At 34.4% G+C, this 24,696-nt stretch overlaps 1 protein-coding gene across 3 annotated transcripts in view; it reads right to left on the bottom strand.

Annotated features, from left to right (window-relative positions):
• Chm (CHM Rab escort protein) overlaps positions 1-24,696 on the bottom strand; it is a 165,679-nt gene that overhangs the window by 41,659 nt on the left and 99,324 nt on the right. For all 3 annotated transcript variants that reach the window (XM_005328844.5, XM_021728773.3, XM_021728775.3), the window contains one exon: positions 8,558-8,635. In XM_005328844.5, coding sequence (XP_005328901.2) covers positions 8,558-8,635 — 78 coding nt within the window. The remainder of the gene's footprint in view (positions 1-8,557; positions 8,636-24,696) is intronic.

Raw genomic sequence — 24,696 nt, 5'->3', positions numbered from 1 at the left:
AAGGAAGCAAATCAGAATCACACCTGGGGGACTTTTTCGAATTATAAGTACCCCTGGAGATTCTGATAAGCTCCCAAATCCCAGGAAAGAATCACAGCCAAGCATGCCACTGTTATTGTTGCATCTTTATAATGTACTAGGTGGGAAAAAAAGTAAACAGCTACTGGTACAGAGAAAACGTCTATTTCTGTAGAAATTGAAGTGATGGTCATATAAGCCAGTCTCAGTCTGGTAGATGATAATAACATGACTCACCTGTTAGTCTCATTCTTACTCTGAAGGACTAAGGCTCTAGGCCTAAGCAAAGCTGTTCAAACCAAGACATGTTAAGTGGTAAGATTTGTTTTCCCCTCAGATACTTCACTTACTCTCATATATTCTGCCTAATCAGGAGAACAATGAAGAAAGGAATATTGATTTGGGGCCTATTTTTAATCTTTATGTTATAAAGATTAATACAAAATTAGATGACATTCAAGTAATGGGAAACAGCAAACTTAACAGTGCTGCCAGACACATTAAAATACCCTCCTGCCCAATCCTCCCATACAAACCCGAGGAAGCCATTAAAGATTAACAACATTTAGGATTTAGATGAAGGCTTGTTGAGCCTCATAAATAGTAGATTAAGGAGGAACATGATAGGAGTTCCCAGTTACAGGGACACAATGACCAAGCTGATCATAAGAATCACTGAGCCAGACAGAACATTTCTAGGGATAATCTTTCTAAATCAACAAATCACAGTACTTATTCAGTTCTTGGTTCATCAATGATACCAGGACATAAATAGCAAAATGATGATAAGGAAGAAAACACTAAGATAAAAATTCAATATCTGAAATCTGGTCCAGAAGAAAAAAATATTAAAATAGGTATCCAAACCCTATGATCTTCAGATTTAATATCCCAACTAATTATATAAAGAAAGCAGAAATCACCTGTGAAATAATTAAAATACTAGCGAAATTCAGAGCTTCCCAAGCACTGAAGGGAAAATATAATTCTCCCTACTCAACAGTCCCTTAAGAGCTTTCTGAAATGCTATAGTTAAAAGGCCATCTCATTCATGAAACCATCTTCTAGGCTTCATACTCGTTTTTCTTGAGGGAATATTTACTGCAATAGTTTCAAACCATTAACAGGTAGATAACTCCCAAACTATGGTTTTCTGTTTTGACTTCTCACAAGCTCTGTATTCATATTTTATCTTTTCTTCCTTCCTTTCTTTCCTTTCTTCTTTCCCTTCTTTTCCTTCATTACTTCCTTCCTAGACTTTAATCCTCCTTTAAAAACATCTAATTGTCAAACAAAAATTTTATATTTTTTCCAGGAATACAATGTGATGGCATGTTATATGTATAGACTGTGTAATAATTAACACAGTCAAATTAACTAATACATCCAATCACCACCCACAGTTAACTTCTGTTTGTGAGGTTTCACATAAAAATGTAGTATTATTAACAATATCTGTTTTTGTGTATGGTGCTGGGATTGAACCCAGGGCTTTGTGCAAGCAGGGCAAGCACTGGACCAACTGAGATATTCCCAGCCCTAACCATGTCTTTTTTAAAACTAGCACACCCTAAACTGAGTTTATCATGGTACCTCACCTACTTCCCTCCCTTGGAGTCCCTCTATTAGATAATGGCACAACCAGAAATTACAAGTTTCCTTACCTTAAATTTTTCTTACATCTAATCTGCTACTAAATTTTGATTATACTTTATAAATTTTTTTTTGCAATTAGTCTCTTTTCTCCATCCCTACTGATACTTATTATGTATAATAAGGCAATGGACTACTAGCAAGTTGGTACCTCATTAGTTCAACATAAATGTATAATATAACAGCCATGTACCAAGCACCATTCCAAAAAGTAAGAAAAAAAAAAAAGTCTTGCCTTGAAGGAGCTCCCGATATAATGAAGATTTAGACACAGGGTATTTTAACATAACAGCAAGATCCAGTGATAAGATGAGGACAGGGCATCAGAGAGTGCGAAGGGGAGTTATCTAACTCAGCTTAGAATGCAGGGATAGAGTATTAGAGAATACTCTGTATAGTTAAGCAAACAAATAAGGAGAAGAATACCTCAGCAGGGGTATAGAGTCAAGTAATACAAGAACAAGTACAAAGACATACCACTGGTTCATTATTATTTGACAATAAAATGGGAAGCAAGAGAGAGAGATGAGCCTAGAGAAGCAGGCAGGGGCCAGATCTGTTTTATATGTTGTGTAAAAAGGAAAAGGGCACACTTGTTCACTGCTGGTGGGACTGCAAAATGGTGAGGCCAATTTGGAAAGCAGTATGGAGATTCCTGGGAAAGCTGGGAATGGATCCACCATTTGACCCAGCTATTTGCCCTTCTTGGACTATTCCCTGAGGACCTTAAAAGAGCACACTATACGGATACGGCCACATCAATGATTATAGCAGCACAATTCACAATAGCTAGACTGTGGAACCAACCTAGATGCCCTTCAATAGATGAGTGGATAAAAAAATTGTGGCAGCTATACACAATGGAGTATTATGCAGCACTAAGAAACGACAAAATCATAGAATTTGCAGGGAAATGGATGGCATTAGAGCAGATTATGCTAAGTGAAGCTAGCCAAGCCCTAAAAAACAAATGTCAAATGTCTTCTTTGATATAAAGAGAGCCACTAAGAATAGAACAGGAAGGAAGAGCATGAGGAAAAGACTAACAGTAAACTAAGACGAATGGGGGGAGAGAAAGGAAGAGAGAAGGGAAAACATATGGAAATGGTAGGAGACCTTCAGTGATACACAAAATTATAAGAAGTTATGAGGGGCAAGGGGGTGGGGGGAAAAAAAGGGGAGAGAATTGAACAACAGCAGAGGAGGTAGAGAGGGAAGATGGGAGGGGAGGGGAGGGGAGGGGAGGGGGGATAGTAGGGGATAGGAAAGGTAGCAGAATACAACAGTCACTAATATGCCATTATGTAAAAATGTGAGTATGTAACAGAAGTGAGTCTGTATTATGTATTTGGGGAGTTCAAAACCCAATTGAGTCGAATGTATGAAAGATGATATGTCTTGAGCTCTGTAATGTTTTGAACAATCAATAAAAAAAAGGTGTTAGACTTTACTTTGAAGTAATATAAAACTACCAAGCCTCTTTAAATGAGGAAGGAAAATCAGATCTTCAGACTGAACAGATCCTAGTGTGCAAATACCTTCTTAATTTATTCATTTTGCAATGTCCCCCAGTAAGCTCCATGAGGACAAAAGGCCCTAATTGCCTTATTGTTTACTAACTCCACAGTGCCTGAAACAGAAAACAACCAATACTTGTTTCATAGATGGTGAATGGATGGATGATGGAAGTATTCTATGCATGTGAACAGTATGGACAGAAAGGGCTGATACAGAATCTCTTTCCATCACAGTACTTCTTCTAAATCACTGCCATCATTACTAACTTAACAGCAGCAAACTGAGTCTTGCTTAAAAATACAAAAGATTATACTCCAAATTCCTTAGCAAAGGATCCTCACAATAGATCTTCCTGTGTAAGATGCCAAGGTGTCCATTAATATTAACAATTGCTACTAATATACACTGAACTCTTTCTATGTGTAACTGGTTTTTACAAGCTTTATTCATTTAATATTCATAATAATCCTATGGGGCAGGGTATTGCCAATTACTCCTCTTTCCAAGTAATGAAACTGGGGTAAAAAGAAGTTAAACAACTTGTTGAAGTTCACACATATAGAAAGTAGCAAAGTCAGGATCAAATTCTAGACTATCTGACTTTAAAGCCTACACTCTTAACTACAGTCTCTGTATAAAAGGGCAGGGTCTATCTTTTGCTTACTTGTTTATCCCTGTAGCAACTACCATGGGGTTCATTAGAGGTTAACTATCTAGAATACAATCATTACCCCTTTGCCAATGGGATACACTGAAATCACAGCTTCAGAGATGATAAATGGTATTGAGTCATCCATGTTATGCTAACATACTATTATTACTAACTCCCAAGCATCCAGGTTAGGTAAAGTTGTTCCTGACATCAGAAAAATGTTATCTTAAAAAAAAAGTCATGGCAGAAAATCCAGTTAAATGAGAAAGTTAAAGTACGCATGGAACACTAGATGGAAGTCCTAAGGTGAGGACCACTGATAATAGATATATGTGGTCCAAGGACTTACCTAGCCTACCCAAATATCAAATATTGTACTCCTAAATGGCAAAGTTTAATTTACATGAGTTTTACCCAGTAAGGTTAGCTGCAAAGGAAAAAAAAAATAAAGCTATTCCAACAAGAACATTCATTGATTCCAAAAACAGCCAGCAGAGGGTACAGTATTAAAATTTAAAAAAGAACTAATACATACCTATAGTCTTTCAAATTAAGAAAGTAGCATTAATGGATAATATAGTGAGGATAACACGGGCAATGTGCATCTCAGAAAAATCAAATTAAACAAAAAATCAAAACTCAGATCTATTTAAAAATAAATATGCATTTGTTTATATATTCCATATACTATTATTTCCTGTGTGTCCTTAATGTTCTATTTTATCTCTCAAAGTTTGTATAGTACTTTGATATATAATTACCTCATTAAACTCAATACTATGATCATTTATGTTTCTATTAGGTTTCATAAATGGAAGGTGAAAAGTACCAAAAAGGCTATAATCAGTCTTTAATCTTCATTCACTCATTTAATTCAAAGTTACTGAGAATAATGGGTACTAAGAACCTGCCTAAATTTGGGGGATACAATAGTAAGATCCTGCCTTTTCCTACAGATAACTTATCAAATAATCATATAAAAGTACCTGACTGGTAGGTAACATAAGGTTCTGACCTAGTCTGTGAGATCAGGAAATGAATGAACTTAGAAATTTGACCTGACGCATCTTACACATTAAATATGTAATGTGAAGCTCTTACACATTAAAGTGTAAAGGAAATATCAAGCATTCCACATAGAAAAATAGGGAAAGATCCAGGTGTGGTGGTGCATACCTATAATCCCAGCATCTAGGGGTGGGGGATGAGATAAGAGAATCACAAGTTCAACAGCAGTATCAGCAGTATAGCAGGACCCTCAGCAACTTGTCTCAAAATAAAAAAAGAGGGGCTGGGAATGTAGCTCAATGGTAAAGTACTCCTGTTCAATCACCCCATCCCCACCCCTACCAAATTAAAAAAAAAAACAAAAAACAAAGAGCAGCAAACTAAATTTATAAGGAGACAAATGTAAATCTTAGTAAATCCCTTACTTAATATTCTGATTATAGATTATACCAAGATTTCTTAAAAACAAACATGTGCTGGATACACCTAACTACAAGATTAGGGTTTTTCCTTAACTACTGATCCTTCACATTATATTTAAGTTCTCACAAAATATCTCTTATTATGGGTATTTCTCTCAAATATTTGATTTTGTATGAGGAAGTAGTGTTTGAGAAAGATATATTAGCCTGAACCAACCTGAATCAATGTATTTAGGTATTTATAGAGACTATTTTTGACTTGATAGATTTTTTTAAAGAATCAAAAATTAATATAAATTGGTAATTTTCAAGTATTGTTTCATTTTTAAATTTTTTTTTAGTTGTTGACTGACTTTTATTTCATTTATTTATATTTGGTGCTGAGAATCAAACCCAGTGCCTCACATATATATGGCAGGCAACTGTGCTACTGCTGAGCAGCCCTAGCCTCTCAAGTATTGTTTCTTAGCAAAACTTAGATTACTTAAGCAATTCATATCTTGAGAATATGGTAGATATCAAGAATTTTATAAGTGCAAGCCAAATTTAAAACCTCTCTCATTAGCTATAGAAATAAATAGTTATGGCATGAAGTAAACATTCTAGTAAAAGAGTCACATGTAGTATCCAAAATCTTTGTATCATAAAAAGCAAGACAGAGAAGAAAATTATGTTCACTGTAAACTGTGATTATAGCAATCAATGATATGATAAACAACACAAACTAGAAGTTGCAGTATTTCATTTATATGCATAAAAGTTAACACATAAGTTTTTCATTTTTTTTTCTTTTTGTGTTCTCACTGGGGCATGTGTAAAAATGGCTTACATTTGGGCATATAAAATATTTTAAGGTCATTATTTCTAAATGTTAAGGAAAAATAAGTTCTATGAATTTTAAATGACAACTAAAGCATGTCAGATCTGGAAGGAGACATGAAAATAACCTCAGTTTCTAAGTTATAATAAAACAAACTGGCCCAGAGAAAAGTATTGCCCACAGTCATTCACAACAGCAGTAGAATTCCAAGTCTTCTGTCATGCCAGGGCTAAGAGTTCTTTACACATGTCTCAGGAATTATTAAACAACAAAAGTTATATTTCAGATTTTTCTATAACGATACAAAACGTTAGATTAGAAACATTGTACTTACTATCTAAAGTTCACATTTGATTGCCAGTATATCTGGCAGGTTCCTCTTGAAAATGTCTTAGAACAAATTAAGACCTAGAGCCCCCAGTTCATCATAGATCACAGTATGCTTGGCTAAATCTTCAACTTTACCTTATACAAATAAATGTTTCTCAGTGTCATCTAAGGATTAGTACATTGTATTCAACTGGGATGTTCCATAAAACTGGAAATTCCCTGGTTCTACCATAAGCATATCACCAAATTTCATTCCCTGAGGATGAAACACAAGAAATCCTTCCTTTTTTTAGAAGCATGCCTGACAATTCTTAAAGACACATTATACTTTGAAAACTACCAATCTGGCAGTTTTTTGGGTCTCTAGACCTTTAGATCTAAGCTACCTGTTTCAATTGTCATCTCTGCAGAACATAAAAAGAGTTCTTTTGTTCACTGTACATCATAGAAACTAAGTCAAAGGTAAGGTAAATGTATCCCTTAGTTCAACAAGTGTTATTACTGTACCGTTGCCCTGGCAAAATGAGCCATGCAGATACTTCATGTCACTGAGAATAACATGTGGGACTGGTATGGGGCTAAGCAAATAAGCACCAAACAAGCAATTCATTATCTGATTTTCTGTCATGGGAATACGCTCTTGCTTCAAAATGAACTCAGGAGGAGAAATGTCTATGGAAGTCATACAGAAAACCATTCATTTATGAACTTCTACAGAGCTCTTCAGGAGCCAAAATATGAATACCCTGGGCTTTGGTGGATTTTTTTTAACTTTAGATTATCATTTTCAATTTATGTAATACCTTTCTCTTAAAATGCTAAAGGTGATTTAGAAGCCTTTTAAATCATGTGTCAATTTTATCTTACATTACAAATTGCAAATTCACTAAGCATTGGACTTGGAGTTTTGTTTTTTCTTTGCTATACGTTAAAGTAATAGTTATTGTACTATATCTAGTCTATGAAACATTCGTAGCCATTTAATGCCACCTAGACTACACAAAATTATTGAAAAATGAAAGAAATAGCTTAAAATTGTAAGATTCCAGATCACAATATGACATTTATGACTCTAACAATATTATTTCTATAAATAAATACAATAAATGCCACCAAAACTATAGAGTACTAAAAACAGTCATCCAAAAAGTATAGGTTACTAGATGCTTAAGAACATATCACAAATAAGAAAAGTACACATCGGGGCTGGGGATGTGGCTCAAGCGGTAGCGCACTCGCCTGGCATGCGTGTGGCCCAGGTTCGATCCTCAGCACCACATACAAAGATGTTGTGTCCACTAAAAAATAAATATTAAAAAATTCTCTCTCTCTCTCAAAAAAAAACACACAGCCTTTAAAAAAAAAAAAAAAGAAAGAAAAGTACACATCAATCTCAACAGCTTCAAAAACTTGACCCAGTTGACCTATTTTAGGTTCAATGTGAAACACAGAAAATATAGAGTTACATTTTATTTAATATAATTTAGACAACTGCATATCTTAGTAACTAATAATAAATCCTAGGAAACAATTCAAATATACATAGGTGAATAGGTAGTGCTCAGCTTAAAAAAAAAAAAAAAGCAGATAAATTCTTATTTCAATCCTAAGCCAGCCTGTAGGGCTGCTATTGTTGTAAAAGAATTTATCCTCAGATAACAGGGCAGCATAGTTTATGACAACAATCTACCTAAAACCTCATTAAAGTCTTTTCTCTTGGAGTGACATGCATTATCAGCAGAGATTAATCTGATGAGTCTTTAGGTGAGCTCCATTTTTAAAAATGCAATAACAGAGGGCTTTGTTGTCATCTGATGAAAATCAATTAGAGGAGGTAAGGCCACAAGGAAAACTAACATCACTCATCACCCACCCCCGGCAGCTGAAATGATTTGTCTTCCAAGCTTGGATGATCAGGGGCTATAGTCATATTGCAGGGAAATTAATTTAGTTTCTATATTCTGAACTCACTTTCCTTGTTCTGGAGGACCTAAACACAAATTACTTTTAATCAAGGTTGATATGTTATTAATATCAAGGAGAATCTTTCAAGAATCTTTTTTTTTAAATTGACTTCAGCATTTTTCACCTGTGTTTGGGGTACAAATATATGAAGGTTACTTATATCATCCTTACTTTCTGGATTCTTTGTCCACTACAAGGCACTGTACAGAATGGCGAAGACAATAGATTCCACCAAACACAGCACACATCCTAGAAAGAAAATAGAAAAATAAGAACTAGGATAATTGAGTTGAAAATTAAGGTAAGAATATTTTAAATATCTTACATTTAATAACTGATATTACAGAAAAATATATGATCATTTATAATTTTCTGCATCATGGTATTAAGAGTCTATCAGAAGTAAGATTAGCAATATCTGGATGCAGCAGAGCTGTTACTGCTAATAATACAATGTTAACACATGCAATTGTGACCAAGCCAGAAGGGTTCCCAAGCAGGTGACGATTATCCCCTAAAATCAGCTCCTGCATACCTAAGATGCATAAACCACAAACATCTTCACAAGGTGATATGTAAGACACCCAATCAAAATCACCATAGAAAAAGTGTTAAGGAGGGACCAGGAAGGGAAAACTTTGGGAGACCCTTGGAAACTTTACTTACCACAAAAGTAAGCGAAATGACCAAGAGCCAAAATTTAACTGATAATTGAAAACTAGAACAGCAAGTGTATGAGTTAATGCAGCAGAAGCTCTAAGAAGCTTTCCTAACTCAGCAATCTAAGTTTTTGGGTTTTAATGTCCACATAGGAGATGCCTTAAGATCTAAACAAGCCAGGGAGCAGAAAAATAACTAATCTCTCATAACATCTGGATGTTTATGGGGCTGCATCTCAATTAAATGGTGATCTCAGAAAGAAATCCACTTACTAACAGAGGGAGAAAATGAATCATTGTTTTGTCTTAAGTCTGGGTAGAGGAAGATTGTAACTCTGTGTTTACAGCAAGTGGCCTACTCTCACATAAGCTAGGGAGGCAATCATTGTAACCAAATGAAATACCATGAGAAGTTAGTGATAACTTGGAAACCTGGAGGAAGCAATTGCTAAAGCTTTCTACCAAGATATGACTTCAACCAAGGCCATGTGCAACTGTCAAAAATAAGATACCCCTAATGATGAATTTATAGTCCAAAATCACATACTAAGAAATGTGTCAAACCCTAAGGGAGAATCAGCACACAAAGCAAAGAGCAGAACTAAACTTCTCAAAATTTTATTCAGATATAACTATCAGATTATTAGTGTGACTCAAACATATGAATCAAAAATATGAGAAAAGATTAATGAAATGTCCACAAGGAAGGCTGCAGTAGGCTGAAAATGCCACCCCCCCCCCACATCTTCCCCAATATATCCACATCTCAGTCCCTTGGAATGTGAATAAGTAATCTTACATGGAAAGAAGGACTTTCTAGGTGTGATTATATTAAAGATCTTAGGATGGGAATATTATCATGGTGGGTACAATATACTTACAAGGTTCCTCAGAAGAAAGTATAAGAAAGTCAAAGAAGATGTGAAGATGGGAGCAGAGATCAGAGTGTCTCCACTGCTAGAAGGGGGACTGAAGCCAAGAAATGCAGAGGAGGCCTCTTTAAACTGATAAAAAGGCAAGGAACAGAGTCTTCCCTAGTGCCCCAAGAAGGAATGCAGTCCTGCTAACCAGTTTTTAGACTTCTGACCTGCAGGATGTAAGATAATAAATTTGTGTTGTTTTAAGTTATTAAGTTTTTTTATGGTAGCAATAGGAAATTAATAGATACGAACTATGCATATTCAGAAATGATTATATGACAGAAGTAGCACTGTAAACAACTAAAGAATGGACTATTAAAAATGGCTTGGAGACAATAGTTTGTCTATATAAGGAAAATAATTACATCTTTGCTTTATGCCATATTCAAAATCAATTCCAGGTAGTTGAAAGACATACATGTAAAAAGTAATAATTTTACAAGAAAATATAGAAGGACATGTTTTTTAACTGAGGAAAAGATTAGTTCAATATGATGCAAAAATCATAAAGGAAAAAGACTGGAAATGGAACACTTTATTTTTTTTTTTTTTTTTTGAGAGAGAGAGAGAGAGAGAGAGAGAGAGAGAGAGAGAGAGAGAGAGAGAGAGAGAGAGAGAGAATTTTTTTTAATATTTATTTTTTTAGTTTTCAGCAGACCAACATCTTTGTATGTGGTGCTGAGGATCAAACCCGGGCCGCACGCATGCCAGGCAAGCGTGCTACCGCTTGAGCCACCTCCCCAGCCCCTGGAAATGGAACACTTTAAACATTTAAATATCTGAACCAAAAAAGTAAAGACAAACGACAGACTGGCAAAGATATATATTTTATATTACTAATTGTTTAAACTAATTGCTTAAAAAGTTTGTATAACATTTTGGCAAATCTAGTCAAGTTCAAGATTCATGTATCCACAGAGCATCAATTCTATTGTTAGATATAGGGCTTTTACCAAGCCTCATACATATACAGATAAATGTGCACAGCATAAGGTTAAGAGGAAGAATTTTGACTACCTAAGTTCATTTACCAACTATTCCATCTACTAGCTCTGTGACCTTGAATGAGATATTTAGCCTACCTGTATCCTATTTTTCTCAGGTATAGAATAATATCACTGACTTATATAATAAGTGTCCTTTTGGGCAAGAAAGGAATTAATATTTGTAAAAAAGTTAGTACATGCCATACAGAAATATATGTGTTCATTAAGAGGTAGTATTTTATATATATCACAGACAACCCAAATATCAAGAGAAGAATAAATAAAAGAAAATATATATTCATATGTTGTAGTAAAGAATTTCACCTCAATACTTGTAAGTAGTCAAAGCACAACTGGAAACTCCACATTGGGAACCCTTCTGGGCTCTGTCTTACACACCTCTTTACTTGACTAACTTCAATCTATATGTATTCCCTCGAATAAACTAAAACAATAACAGCTTTTAAGGAACTCTGTCAAGTCCATGTAGTAAATAATCAAACCTGAGGGTAATTCTGTAGAACCCACAATCTAGCAGCTGGTATTATAATTGTGAGTGGTCTTTTGGAGACTACATCCTCTAACTGTACAGTCTAATACCTTAAAATTAAAATGAATTAACTCCAGCCCCATCTACAAATATGGACACATTTCAGAACATTAATACTGATTGATACTAGCAAGTTAGGGAAGAATACTTTCAGGGATATCATTTACAAAAATTTTAACTTTATATGCAAAATAATGTTATATCTCAATTAAGAGTATACAGATAGGTAGGAAGGTGGGTGGGTAGGAGGGTGGGTGGGTGGATAGATAGAGAGAGATATGAAGTATGTAAAAATTCAACAGAATTATAAATACCAAATTCAGCATAGTACTTCTTTGAAGGGAGGAAATAAAAGTTATACTGAAGATTTCAATTGCTCAAATTCTTCAAATATGGTTAAATTTTAAGATCTGAAAAAACCAGGAGTACATGGTTTTTCTTTGTTATTCTGTGTACTATCTGAGGCATTCTGAAAATATTTTATAATCTACAAAGATTTTAAGTATAAATGGTAGAAATAAATGACATTCTCTAAGTATGGGGGAATGTTTCTACTGTCTTTCTAAATTCATTCACGTTAGTGTACATGACAAAGCTGGCTATGGTAGGTTCAAGGTTAGGTAATAATTTATTCTGATATAAATCCTCAATGATATAAATAAATTATTTTCCAAAAAAGAAGTTTAGAAAGTACAACAAAGGCATATTAGAGTCAGCAGGTAAAAATCCCTATGCTTGAGAAGACTTGTGAACACTATATATTTTACCTAGGACACCAGCTGTAAGATGCTCTCCTTTTTTATTAAGTCCTGTTCAGCAATCACATATAAAATTATATATCAATATTTATCAATCATACTGGTACATCTGGTGTTGAGACATTAGACACTATCAGAGTCTGAAGAGGGTTAGAAAAAATAAATCTTTTGGTGAACTATTTTACAAGGTGATATACTGCCTTCTGTTGTTGATGGGGGGGATACTGGTGCAGAGAAAGTTGATGTGATCAAGACAATTGGCCCTGTTTTCAATGTCAATTTCCTGTTTATACTGAAAGAGCCCATATGAAAATGAACTATTACTGGCCAATTCCACATAAATAGGCTGAATTAGGTTAAGGCCCTAAAATGAACAAGTTATAACTATGGACCAGACCAATGTTTTCATTTGCCCAGGGATATCTTTATGTCATATGAGGGAGCACCATGTTTGCAAGCACCGCTACAGATGAGCTGTTACAAATGCATCCACTGAGTTTTTCATTTTAGTCAATTTGGTTCAGGTTTATATATACATGCATATATACACAGAACATTAGAGAAGACTTAACCTTGTTGTGTCAATCCCCCACTGAAGAAAAGCTATTTTTAAATGTCATCCTAGATTCCAAGAGGAAACAAAGGAATCAAGTTCAGAACCAACTGGAATTTGGTTCTGAATATAAGGTTAAAATTATAAAATATCATGACATAGACTATAATTATATTATCAAAAGAATGAGTGATACATTTAACTGAAATTAATGTAATGTCTATAAAGACTGCCTTTCATTATGTATTACATTGTTTACAGAACATATTGTTAGTATAGTTATTTCATGAAGTATCCTGAAACTTTGTTTTTTGAGCTAAATGAGGCCTCTAAAAATATATTTAAATATAAAATATAAGCAATATCTGTAACTTTTATTTTTAGAATCTATCAAAAATTACCTGCTTTTCAACAATATGATCTATTAACAGTTGGCATGCACCGCATGGAAGAAACACAAGAAAGTAATAAGGCTCCACTAGATAAATGCTTGCTTTTCAGTGCCTTAAATGGCAGCCCAGCAACCCAAGGATTAACAGGCTTTACCAATGGAAAATGAAGCAATCCAAAAGAGCAAACACCTTAGAGATGGTCAGGCGTCCATTTTGGTTCAGTTTATAGCAGCCATCCTGGGACCTGACAGAATGCCTAGCAAGGTTGGTCTGTACACCTACCTTCTCTAGGGTAATATGAGACCTAGAGGCAATAAGTAAGTATTATGGGACTTATCGTACAAAAAGAAATCTACAAGTGTTCTAAAAGAGTAAGTAGTACTTTTCCTCCAAAGATCACTACAAAAATACATTTGAACACTTTGTCAAATGCTATTAAAAACAAACCAAACAAAAAAGGGTCTATTGCAGAAGGGAAAAAAAAAACTGACCACTGGTCATCATCACTATGCTTTAGTGACATCCCAGTGTATACTGTAAACCAATACATCAGCATTCCATTCAACTGTAAGATATATCTCTATTGAGATACAATAAAGCCTCAGTTGTTCCAACTATCTATACAAAGTTCAACTGTGTTGCTACATTCATGCATATATATTTATCATAGAACTATATTAAAACAACACATTGAGTTTTCTATCATGTTTACTCAGTGCCTGCTGGTCTGAAAAACATGTGTAGAGAGACCTACATATTTGTGAATGTTTATTTTATATACTTAAATGCACACACATGTAGGGGGGCAAAAGTATTAATGCTGTTAACACATACATACATCATGAATGCAGTCTTACCATATGTCACATGGCATGCTTATGGATTATATACATATACAATATGTTTATATAAATATATTATGTACTGCTTACATGTTTATATTACTTAGCAGAAGGTTCAATTATACTTCCATCCTTAATTCTACTTCTTGGTATTTGGTATCTTTCTTTGAGAAGTAAGTAGAGGGAAGAAGAGTATTTATTTATATGTTTGGTGTCAGAAGTGAATGCTAAATTTTTGCTGTAATGGATCTGCCTCCTGGGAAGGCAAAATTGGGCAGCACCTAAGTCACAACAGCATTTCTCCCCAAGATCTATACTAAAACATAAGCTATTATTAAACTCAGCTTAGATTTCCTATTGGCTCAATACTAAACACATTCGCAAGAGGTAAGTAATAGGCCATAACTCTCGCAGCTGCAGTAAACTGCGTTGTTATCACAACAACCCCATGTTAGCCCTCACACCCTGCTATAAGCTCCTGGAATTCATCATCCAGTAAAGTAGAGATGAAGCTTGACTCTGTTCAGCAGGATGATAGATAGATAGGTAGGTAGGTAGGTAGGTAGATAGATAGATAGATAGATAGATAGATAGATAGATAGATAGATAGATAGATTCCTCCACTGAGTGCTCCACTACCACAATCACTCATTCTCAGTGAATAAGAACAGTCAAAACAGCTGACCACATCTTGTACCAGTCTTGGTGACACAAACTGAGGGGCGCTTGTCTGGTAAGCAGTGATCAACCAAATCAAAATTCCCAGGCCATCAGAAGCCAAACACACACTCTCAGTTATGATATGTGCATTGCAGAAATCAGTTCTCGGAAGATGGTTGTGAATCAACATGGACTTCCCAAATCTAGAATCAGATTCCTTTCTTGATTATCCCACTTACTAGCTGTATGACTTTTGTTTCAGTTCTCAAGACCATAAAATGGAAATAATAATAACTACATAGGGTTGCCCATGGATTGGGTTAATGAATATGAAATCCTTACTGTGTATCCAGCACATCATTAATAATCAAGGCATTGCAGCTTATGTTAGCTATCACCTCCAACAGCAAACAAGACAAGGTTTACAGAATATACAACAATCCATGTAGGGTCTATAGTCTACATTGCTCTGTGCAAGAATCTGCCTCCAGATGTTCAAGATCTCTGCAGCTTCTTCCAATAGACTTTAAGCAACTTAAGCACAGGGTCAATTCAAAGACCTTCCACAGAGAGATCTGTGACAGTTCTAAGAGCACTGTTCGTACTGATAGCAACAAACAATGAGGTTTACTCCTTCCTTCCTAAACATATATGAAATCAAGGCTACTATGAACCAGACATAGTTCTGGACCCTGGAGACACAAAAGTAAATAACACAAATGTGTCTTTATTGCCATATAACTTATCTAGTGTGAGAGAAACAATAAAGAAATAAGATAACTGTAGATAGTGGTAAGTTTTCTGAAAACCAAACAAAAGAAAACAAGATAATATGATCGTAACATAGAGGGTGGAATGTTATGCAAGTTAATTAGAGATACTCATTTTCAGAAACTAAGGTTTGAGCTGACACCAGAGAAACCAAAGAAAGTAACCTCATGAAGATTTGAAGGAGCAACATTTCAAACAGATTAACCAGTAAATTTCCAAACTTGAAGTACAAACTTGCTTAGTATGTTTGAGGAAGAGAGTTGAACACAGGATCAGGAAGAAATACTGTATAAAATGACATCACAAAAATAAGTCAGGGGCCTGACCAGATAAGGCTTTGAAGGCCATGATGAGGAACTGGAATTTTATTCAAAATATAATAAGAAACCACCAGAAGGTTTTGAGAACAGCAGTGATATGATAAGATTCATATTTTTTAAAAGATGGGTCTGGCTGTTCTGTGTAGAATTGTTAAGTGGGTAAGAGTAGAAGATTCTGCCATAGACCAAATCAAAGATGATGGCAACCTGAAGCAAGGTAGTGACAATACAGACAACAAAGTAAAGAGATTGGGTACACATTTAAGACATAAAGCTGATAAATATCACTGAGAGACAGAATGTAGGAGGGAGATATCCTCCTGAAAAAAAAGTTAAGGTAATTTCCATAATCAGAGGCAGATTCTCCCCCTTGTAATGTGCAATCAAATGCAACTTCTCAAGACTGATAATCTTCCTGTACAGGTATTGCTTTGAAGGGGTACCCTAGAAGCATTCATGTTCCTCCTGGGAGGTAATTATAGACAACTAATTGATACCAACCTCAATATCCACTATCTCTTGAACTTTAATCAAGATTAGTACTTAATATTCTGGGTACTAATTTGTACACAGGAGGACACAGTGAGCAGATTAGTTTCTGTGCCTTCAAGGAGCTACCATGAATGTGGAAGAACGGCACTGTTGATAATTCAACAGATTATTTGGTGCAAGTAGGATGCAGATTTCACACTCAAGGAAAAGGTTGTGGGCAGATGGATTGTCCTTTAGACACTGCTGTCACTCTTAGAAGGCATAATCATCATGCTTAACTTAGAAAAAGCTGTCAAAAAGCAATACATAGCCTTCAGAAAACTTACTCCCAGAAACTGCCTCTATTTTACAGATCTTAGTCATATATCTAGCTTCCTCTGTTCTTGGTGACATTCTGTAGATGATATATTCATTTTTTCCCCAGCTTTTCCAGCTGTCCTTAAATTTAACCTTCTATAGGAAAGTCACACTAAAACTTATGTATTGGATGACAGAAACAGATCTATATTAATAACTACACCAGGGGCCCAGAATAAATTAACATAAATTATCAAATACAAGTCATCATTCAGTCTTTTAAAAATAAGGCCTTTCAAAATATTGGGGGGTCAATTTATATGCCTGGGTCACAACCTAGGCTCCATATCTATATTCACATGTACAATGGATGCCTGGTTTGTACATGGGTGACAAACACCACACAAACTCAATAAATATCTCAATATAGCTTATCACAATGACATTGAGAGGACTTTTGATGAAAAACATTAACTGGTATTTCCTGTTATTCTTTAAACATTTTAATTCCAGCTAAGCTCTTAATGCTGAACCTTTGAGTCTGAACATTCAAGCTAACAGACCCATCTTTAGTATTTATGACTTAACTACCTAAGTAAATTCATTTAAAAGTAGCTCATTCACATTCAAAAGGGAGCCCTTTGTTCAAACTTTTGGAATATAGAAAACAAGTCTATAGTAAACCTATTTAATCTCTTGAGATTTCCTTAAATCAATCTCCTTACTCAGCCTCTTTCTCAGGTCTGAGTCTTTCCATGATATAATTACTCCTGGTTTGAATAATCCTTACTTTTGTGGTCCAGGTTTCTATAATCACAGAGAGGATATGGTACTTTAAAAATTTTTCCCTTTGTTGGCTTACATAAATCAAATAAAAACAGGATATTCAGTTGTGTTAGCAAATTCCAGTTCCCTGTTCTATGCTGATATGTACTATTGAAAACCCAAATTGCATAAATAATATTCCAGAGGTACCAAGTTTGAATCTAGATAATATGCTCCTCTTTTTCATTTCTAATGCCCTTCATGGCTATGTCTAGTATTATGCGGGTATTTTTCAATTTAGAAACAAAATAACCAAAAATAACATTATTTAAAAGCCCGATGTAATGACTCCTATAACTCTTTACTGGTTGAAAAATATATACAAAGACCATGATCTTAGACACACAGCCACACATGTCATTTTCCTACTTTTTTCACATGGCCCTTGTGAAACAGTCCATCTGCTAATACTCTTCAGCTTAAAATTTTTCGATCTATATAAGCTCTCAGTGTCAACCATAAACTGGAAAAAAGGTTACTGATAGGATGGGAAGTTACTATGCTGTCTCAGTAATCACTTATAAATATGTAAACAAACAAATACACCCACTAAAACCTACACATTGATCCTTGGGAGTCTACTGTAAAAATCTCCTCATGCAAGTAAGAGCTCATTTAAACCACCCCCTTCCTTCCTTCCTGTGTTTAAACTAGATCTCTATGCATGACTAAACATTATTCCCAACCCCATGGTGAGAGACCATTTATTTTTTTTTAAAGCAGTCTTCAGTACAAAAATTTATCAAAGGCTTTTTGAAAATCCAAATGTTCACTGGCTCCCCCCTTTTCACACTTATTTATCCCTCTCAAAGAACTCTGTTAGATGGCTAAGGTATAATTACCTCACAAAAACCATGCTGTTTCTTCCTGTGGGTTCTACATTCAAGAATTTCACCCGTTAGCTGTTTATTACAAAATTGAGTGTCATATTAAAGTAATAGTTAGCCATATTGTTCTGTGGTCTCCAGGTTGTATGGTGAAACTGTATAGCATGGATACCTTTTCAACTCCCCAGATCAACTCATTTCCTTTAACTGACCCTTACATAACTGAACCCTTTTTTAAGACTGTTATATTTTAAACTGAGATGGTTTATATGCAAAAGTGGTCCAGGTTTCTATAATCACAGAGAGGATATGGTACTTTAAAATTTTTCCCTTTGTTGGCTTACATAAATCAAATAAAAACAGGATATTCAGTTGTGTTAGCAAATTCCAGGAAAGGCCTGCAAGTCTTCTTAGTTCAAAGGTTAATGGTACTAGTTCAGGACTGAAGGTACAGCTGTCTGCTTTTATTCAGCTAGGGTTGTATGTAAGACTAAAATCAAATCAACCAAATATTCATTTATTAAGAGTCGTCCACTGCATTAGTTTTACAGTAGGTAGAAACATGTAAGTTATGGACTTAGCCTTCTGTTAAACATGAGACAAATGACATAAGTGTAACAAAGAGAAAAATTAAAGACTAAACTAAGGAGTATAAGTACAATAGTAGAATTCAGAGACTAAAGATTCAATGTGCATTGGAGAATTTCAGAACTGAAGGAAACCTTTAAAATAATCTTACAATATATCAGAAATGTTAAACTATTGGCCTAAAAACACACCACTTCTACTGGAAAGAGGAAGTACATCTCATAACTGTACTAAATCAAGACTTAAAGAGGAGTAGCAGATTGTTATAGAGTGGGGATAGGTTTTATAAAGCAAAGAAGTATGAGAAAGAGCAGAAAGTTGTGAATTTGCATGGATATCTAAATGAATGAATGGATATACAAAGTGGTGAAGAACAGGAAGTAGTTAAATGATGAAATAATTATAGAAGGATAGGTTAAAAAGTAGAGAGAAGAATTTGTTCCCTTGTTAGGGAAGAGGAAGGAAGCAGGATAGCAGCTGAGGTTTCAAGAAGGAATTCAGGAAGTAATAAGTCCTAAACAATGAAGAGTGGAAACTGAGGAGAAAGTCTAACATGAAGACACTAAGAAGAGATGATACAATAATTAGGAAAGAGTTAAGGTTAAACCTGTAGATTGCATGCTACCAACCAGGAAGAAGAAAAATACTACTAGAATGCCTGTGGCTTCCTTAAGGAATACTCATTTTACACAGCAAGTCAAAATCCAAAAGGAGACTGCTTATAGTGTAAATTTACTACCTAGTTGCTAACTATGAGTTTGACGTAATAAATGTGTATTTTAGAATAGTCACAATAAATTTCTTTTTAAAACTCAGTTTGGCCAGGTGTGGTGGTGCATGCCAGTAATCCCAGTGACTAGGAAGACTGAGGCAGGAGGACTGCAAGTCTGAGACCAGACTCTGCAACTTAACAAGGCCCTAAGCAACTTATTGGGACCCTGTCTCAAAATAAAAAATAAACAGGACTAGGGTTGTGGCTCAGTGGTAAAGCACCTCTGTGTCCAATACCCAGGACCAAAGAAAAAAACCTCAGTCTGGTGAAAGATACCATCCTCCCAACTATGCAAATAAAAAATGTTATTTACCTATAACAAGGAATTGCCAACTGACATTCAGGAGGACAAATCTAGCCCATACCTAAGTATTATTTCACCTCACAGATTATTAAAAAAAACCCTACATTTGCATAAAAAAGCTGAATCTATGGCTTTTTTAAGAATAGGAAAATCTAGATCTGAGAACCCTAGAAGTGGAACTATAGTTAAGACCTGTGATTGCAGAGTGGCTGATCCCTTTGATAGGCCAAGTGCTCTAAATTCACTGTGGTCTTCTGTACTACCTATGATCCTCTTCCAGCTTAAGCCAACTTCCTTTATATGACCCATCTTGCTTCTGTACCTATTTGTGATTATGAACTGTATGCCTCCTATGTTCATTAAGTTTTGTTATTTTTATTTACCTTGTCATGAAAGTTCCATATAGGATAATATTTAGAATGTTGTGGTTTAAAATTTAAAATATGGCTCTTCTAAAACAAGATATTAGTCAAAGACAGCAAAATGAAAACATTAGCAGAGTTGATAGAATTCTGAGAATGTCCATTCACATATACTGGTTTTAGAAGATAGGGAAAGAGAAAAATGTGTTTGATGCTCTGAGATGGCCAAAGATTATTTTTTCTGAAAACCAGTAGGGTGTTTCCATTTCTAATCTACTATAATAAGTAATAAAGGTATGTTGGGAAAGTCTGTGAATTTAAACATCTCAGCTTCTTTTTCGATTAAAAAATCTGCTTAAGAGATAAAACTCAAAGATAAATGAAAGTTTAAATCACATTCTGAATTTGTGTGTGTGTGTGTGTGTTTGGTCAGCTTTATTGAGATTTGCTATTAACTTCCAAGTCTTTGCAGTTTAGTTATACATGACAGTGGATGACTATACAGATTTTAAAGAGAATACTCTTTATTTATACTGTTCATTTATCCATCCAACATTTAATTGACCATCTACTAAGTGAAGAATACTATGCTTTACCATTACAATTTTAGTCATTGACTTGAGAGTCTATTATTCTATTACCAATAACTTTCTAGAGCTTCTATTATCAACTTAAAACACTACTTTCTCCTCCCTTGCCAAACTTGACAATCATTTCTTATCAGTAAGGTTATAGAGGGAGAGAAAAAAAACACATTTCATATATAGAGAGGGGGAGGGTGGGCAGGGAGGGGAGACTAGACTTTCTGCTAATATAGAAGTAATTCCATTGTCAGAGAATATTTCTGCTTCATCTTAATTAGAAATGGCCACACATTTTACAGTTCAACTATATAACATTTAATACAAAGATAATACTTATATTTTTGAAGTTTTGGAGAATTCTGGAATTAAGATGAAGGAAATACAAATTTGATTAAGAAAAAAAATGGTTATTTGACATTAGTATCTAGATCTGAGAATTTAGATAATTTTCTTCATTCGCAAGCATGTCTTTCTTTTGTCAAAATTAGAATTGAAAAATAAAAATATAGCTTTCAAGCATACACAATAAAATAATTATACTGCACATTAATTTTGAAAATGAAAACTTCTTTTCTAACATTACAAAATCTTGGACTTTTTTCAAGACTAAATTCACTTTAATATACTCTGACAGAATGTAATGCTTGATTGCACAAAGCTGTGGCTAGAACTCCTTTTTAAGTACCCTCAACTGTATAATAGGAATGGCCAATACTTAACAGTTGTTAAGAAAAAAATACAAGGCTCAGCAACAAGGAATTTCCCATTTGTCCCATTTTAATTAAAGTTTTAAAAAAAAAAACATGGGAATCCATGTAAATAGTTTCTGAGAAATATTTAGTACTGGGTTTAATGAGGCATATTTTTCTGTTTGTTTCACTTATTAAACTGCTGCTTCAAATATTTGTTTATAATAAGCTCAAGGAAAATTCACAAAAGCAACATAACATCTGCACAATATATTAGTCAAATAGTTGAGTATATATTCAGTATAAGCTAACTTTTTGATGTTATTAACTCCAAACAACAGACATTTAAACCCATATTACTCTAATTGAGTACTGCTTCCAACAATGAGATAGATTTTACTGAAAGAGTGCATACCAACACTGTACTGAATTTCAACTTTGCCCTAGTGACATCAAATTCTAATACAGATAAATTAAGAATTGTGAAAAATTTTGGCTGGTATCCCTCATCCTACACAGACTTTAAAATAACCAATTTTAGTTCCTATCAAGGTAGGAATCAGTAGTTGTATTTTTAATATAGCTACAAAACAATAGGACCCATTAAGAGCTGAACTTTTGACAGCAGTATTCAAGATGATTTATGAGTTTGTATATAATTTGATTATTCTATTAATTCTGCTGATTACTGTTTCAGCTAATAAAGTGAAGGTCACTTCCAAAATAAATCTTCATTACATTTCACAGAAAGTAACTGCCTCCAAGTAGTTGTTTTCTTTAATTAAAAACTAATGTAACAAGAAAGAAGATAGGCTTCAGGGTTACAGCATCTGTTGATACAAGAGAAGTATTCTGTGTGGATTCAACTCAACAAAAAGTATCTCTTCATCAAATACTTTCAATTTCAAATAACTATTTTATACATATTCATTTGTACCAATTTTAACTTTACAAGAATAAGAGTTGGATGATATTAATGGTTTAGAAATTAAAGTTAAAAACATAAAGGAAAGCATAACTGAAAATATTCTCCAAATGCATGAACATAAAATGTAAAAGCAATTTTTTCATTTAAAAAATTATATATGTGGAATTGTTTATATGAAAAAAGAAACCCTAGGTCTTTACCTTAGCCAGAGTTTTTCCCTAAAGGTGGCAAGAGACCATCTCTGCCCCATAAGATAAATACTGGGCACAAGGCCCTAACAGATTGGAGGGAGATCAGAGGAAAAATGACAAGTGGTCACATTAATATATTATTCTCATTTAATTTATTTTTACACACAGAACATTTTGTGTCCTGGACTAATGCTTTGTTTTATTATTATTTTAAAGTTCCCAAGCCCTTCAGCTTGAGGTCCTATCATCAAAGCTGATGAATCATAAAACCAATAAAGTAAATTAAATATGATGCATATTTTCACATAAATAAAAAGAAATCCTCAAACTCAGGAAATCGTATTTCAAAAGATAAAAATGTTTGAATATAAGAAATTGCAGATGCATGAAAATGCTACAAATCAGCAGGTGGTAATAATTTCTACACTACCAATAACCTTAGTTGGAGCATTGTCACAAATTACACTCCTGATTATCTCCTTCAGGCTGCTCTGGGTCACCTTAACCATTCTATACACAAAAAGATCCTACCTTAAGAGTTTTGACACTTTAGTTCCTGCTGCCTAGAAAGTCCTTCCCTTAAATCTTTGAAAGTTCCTGCCTGGCCATCATATTCTGGCCCTGTACACTCAAATGCCACCCTCCTGAGTGCTTATTTGCCCATTACTCCCTTTAAAAAAGAATCCCCCTATCCCTGCCAAAATAACTCCCTGCACTATCATCCTATTTTCTTCATAGAACATTAACTCTCTTAAATTGTTTTTGTCATATTTCTCTCTGTCCAAGAGCCTTTAACATTTTCCCTAACAAGAGACTTTCCCTCTGTTTAACAGTGTATCCCTAACATCTACCAAAAAAAAAAAAAAAAAAAAAAGGCTAGGAAGGATTAAATATGTACTTATTATTGAATTCTAATTTTCTTCTGAATTTGTATATGACAAAATGAAAAGCCTGAGTTTATAGTCAGATGCTCTCCTTTTTGTGTAATAAAACACCAATTGTAGGGGCTGGGATTGTAGCTCAATGGCAGAGCACTCGCCTAGCAAGTGTGAGGCACTGGGTAGGAATCTCAGCACCACATAAAAATAAACAAACAAACAAACCAACAAAGGAATTGTATCCAACTACAACTAAAAAAAATCTTTAAAACATACCAATTGTAGGTCTTTGGTGGGGGGGGGGCAGAGCAAGGCTCTATAACTGTTATCCCTACCTAGCATACCTCAAGAGAGAGTGTGCTTGCATAAACAAAACTCATATAAATACTAAAGATGTCAGCAAGTTGCAAATAATATTATTGGTTATAACCCAAAATTAACTATCCTCACTCTTACTAGGTCCTCTTCCTGACAATATTACATATTTGCAATAGTACAAGTTTAGGGGCTTAATCTATGACCATGGAAGAGACATAATTCAAAAGGGACATAATCAATGTGTAGAAGAAAGTAAGATCTGAACCAATACTAGTCACAAACTGTAAGTTCCTTTTTTGTATTTCTTTTACAGATTTAAAAAAAATCTAATGTAGAAAAGATCGATTTTGTTGAAATGTCTAGTTTCTCATTGAATAGTCACAATCACTAATATTCTTTACCTTGTAAAAAGCAGCATTTAAACATATACATCAGTTTTCTATTACTACATTATAGGGAAATGCTTCAATTTTGATGGTGTGATCTTTGAAATCTACTTTGCTATTCCTCAATCCTCAATGGAACCTAGGTGGGAGAAGGTAAAAAAGGGACAGTGTATAACCATACTTTTCCATAATTAAAATTCCCCCATAAATGGCCTCTAGTTAATTACCTCTTGAAGTCTTCCTCTTACACAAAATTCAACATTTTATGAAGTTTTCTGTAGAAGGATCAGTTTCTATAAATTTGTAAATACTGAAAAGGCAAAATGTACTTACAACACTAGAAGCCACTGTAGAGGGAAAAAAGCTTTAGAATTTTCAATCTTATATACCAACAAAGTTGATTACAAAATAGTACTACCATATTGGCATTCTTATAGAATTGATGTCATTTTCAAGTA

Source organism: Ictidomys tridecemlineatus, chromosome X (assembly GCF_052094955.1).
Source record: "Ictidomys tridecemlineatus isolate mIctTri1 chromosome X, mIctTri1.hap1, whole genome shotgun sequence".
Lineage (NCBI taxonomy): Eukaryota > Metazoa > Chordata > Mammalia > Rodentia > Sciuridae > Ictidomys > Ictidomys tridecemlineatus.
Note: the sequence above shows the minus strand (reverse complement) of the source record. Positions and strands in the feature narration are given on the sequence as shown.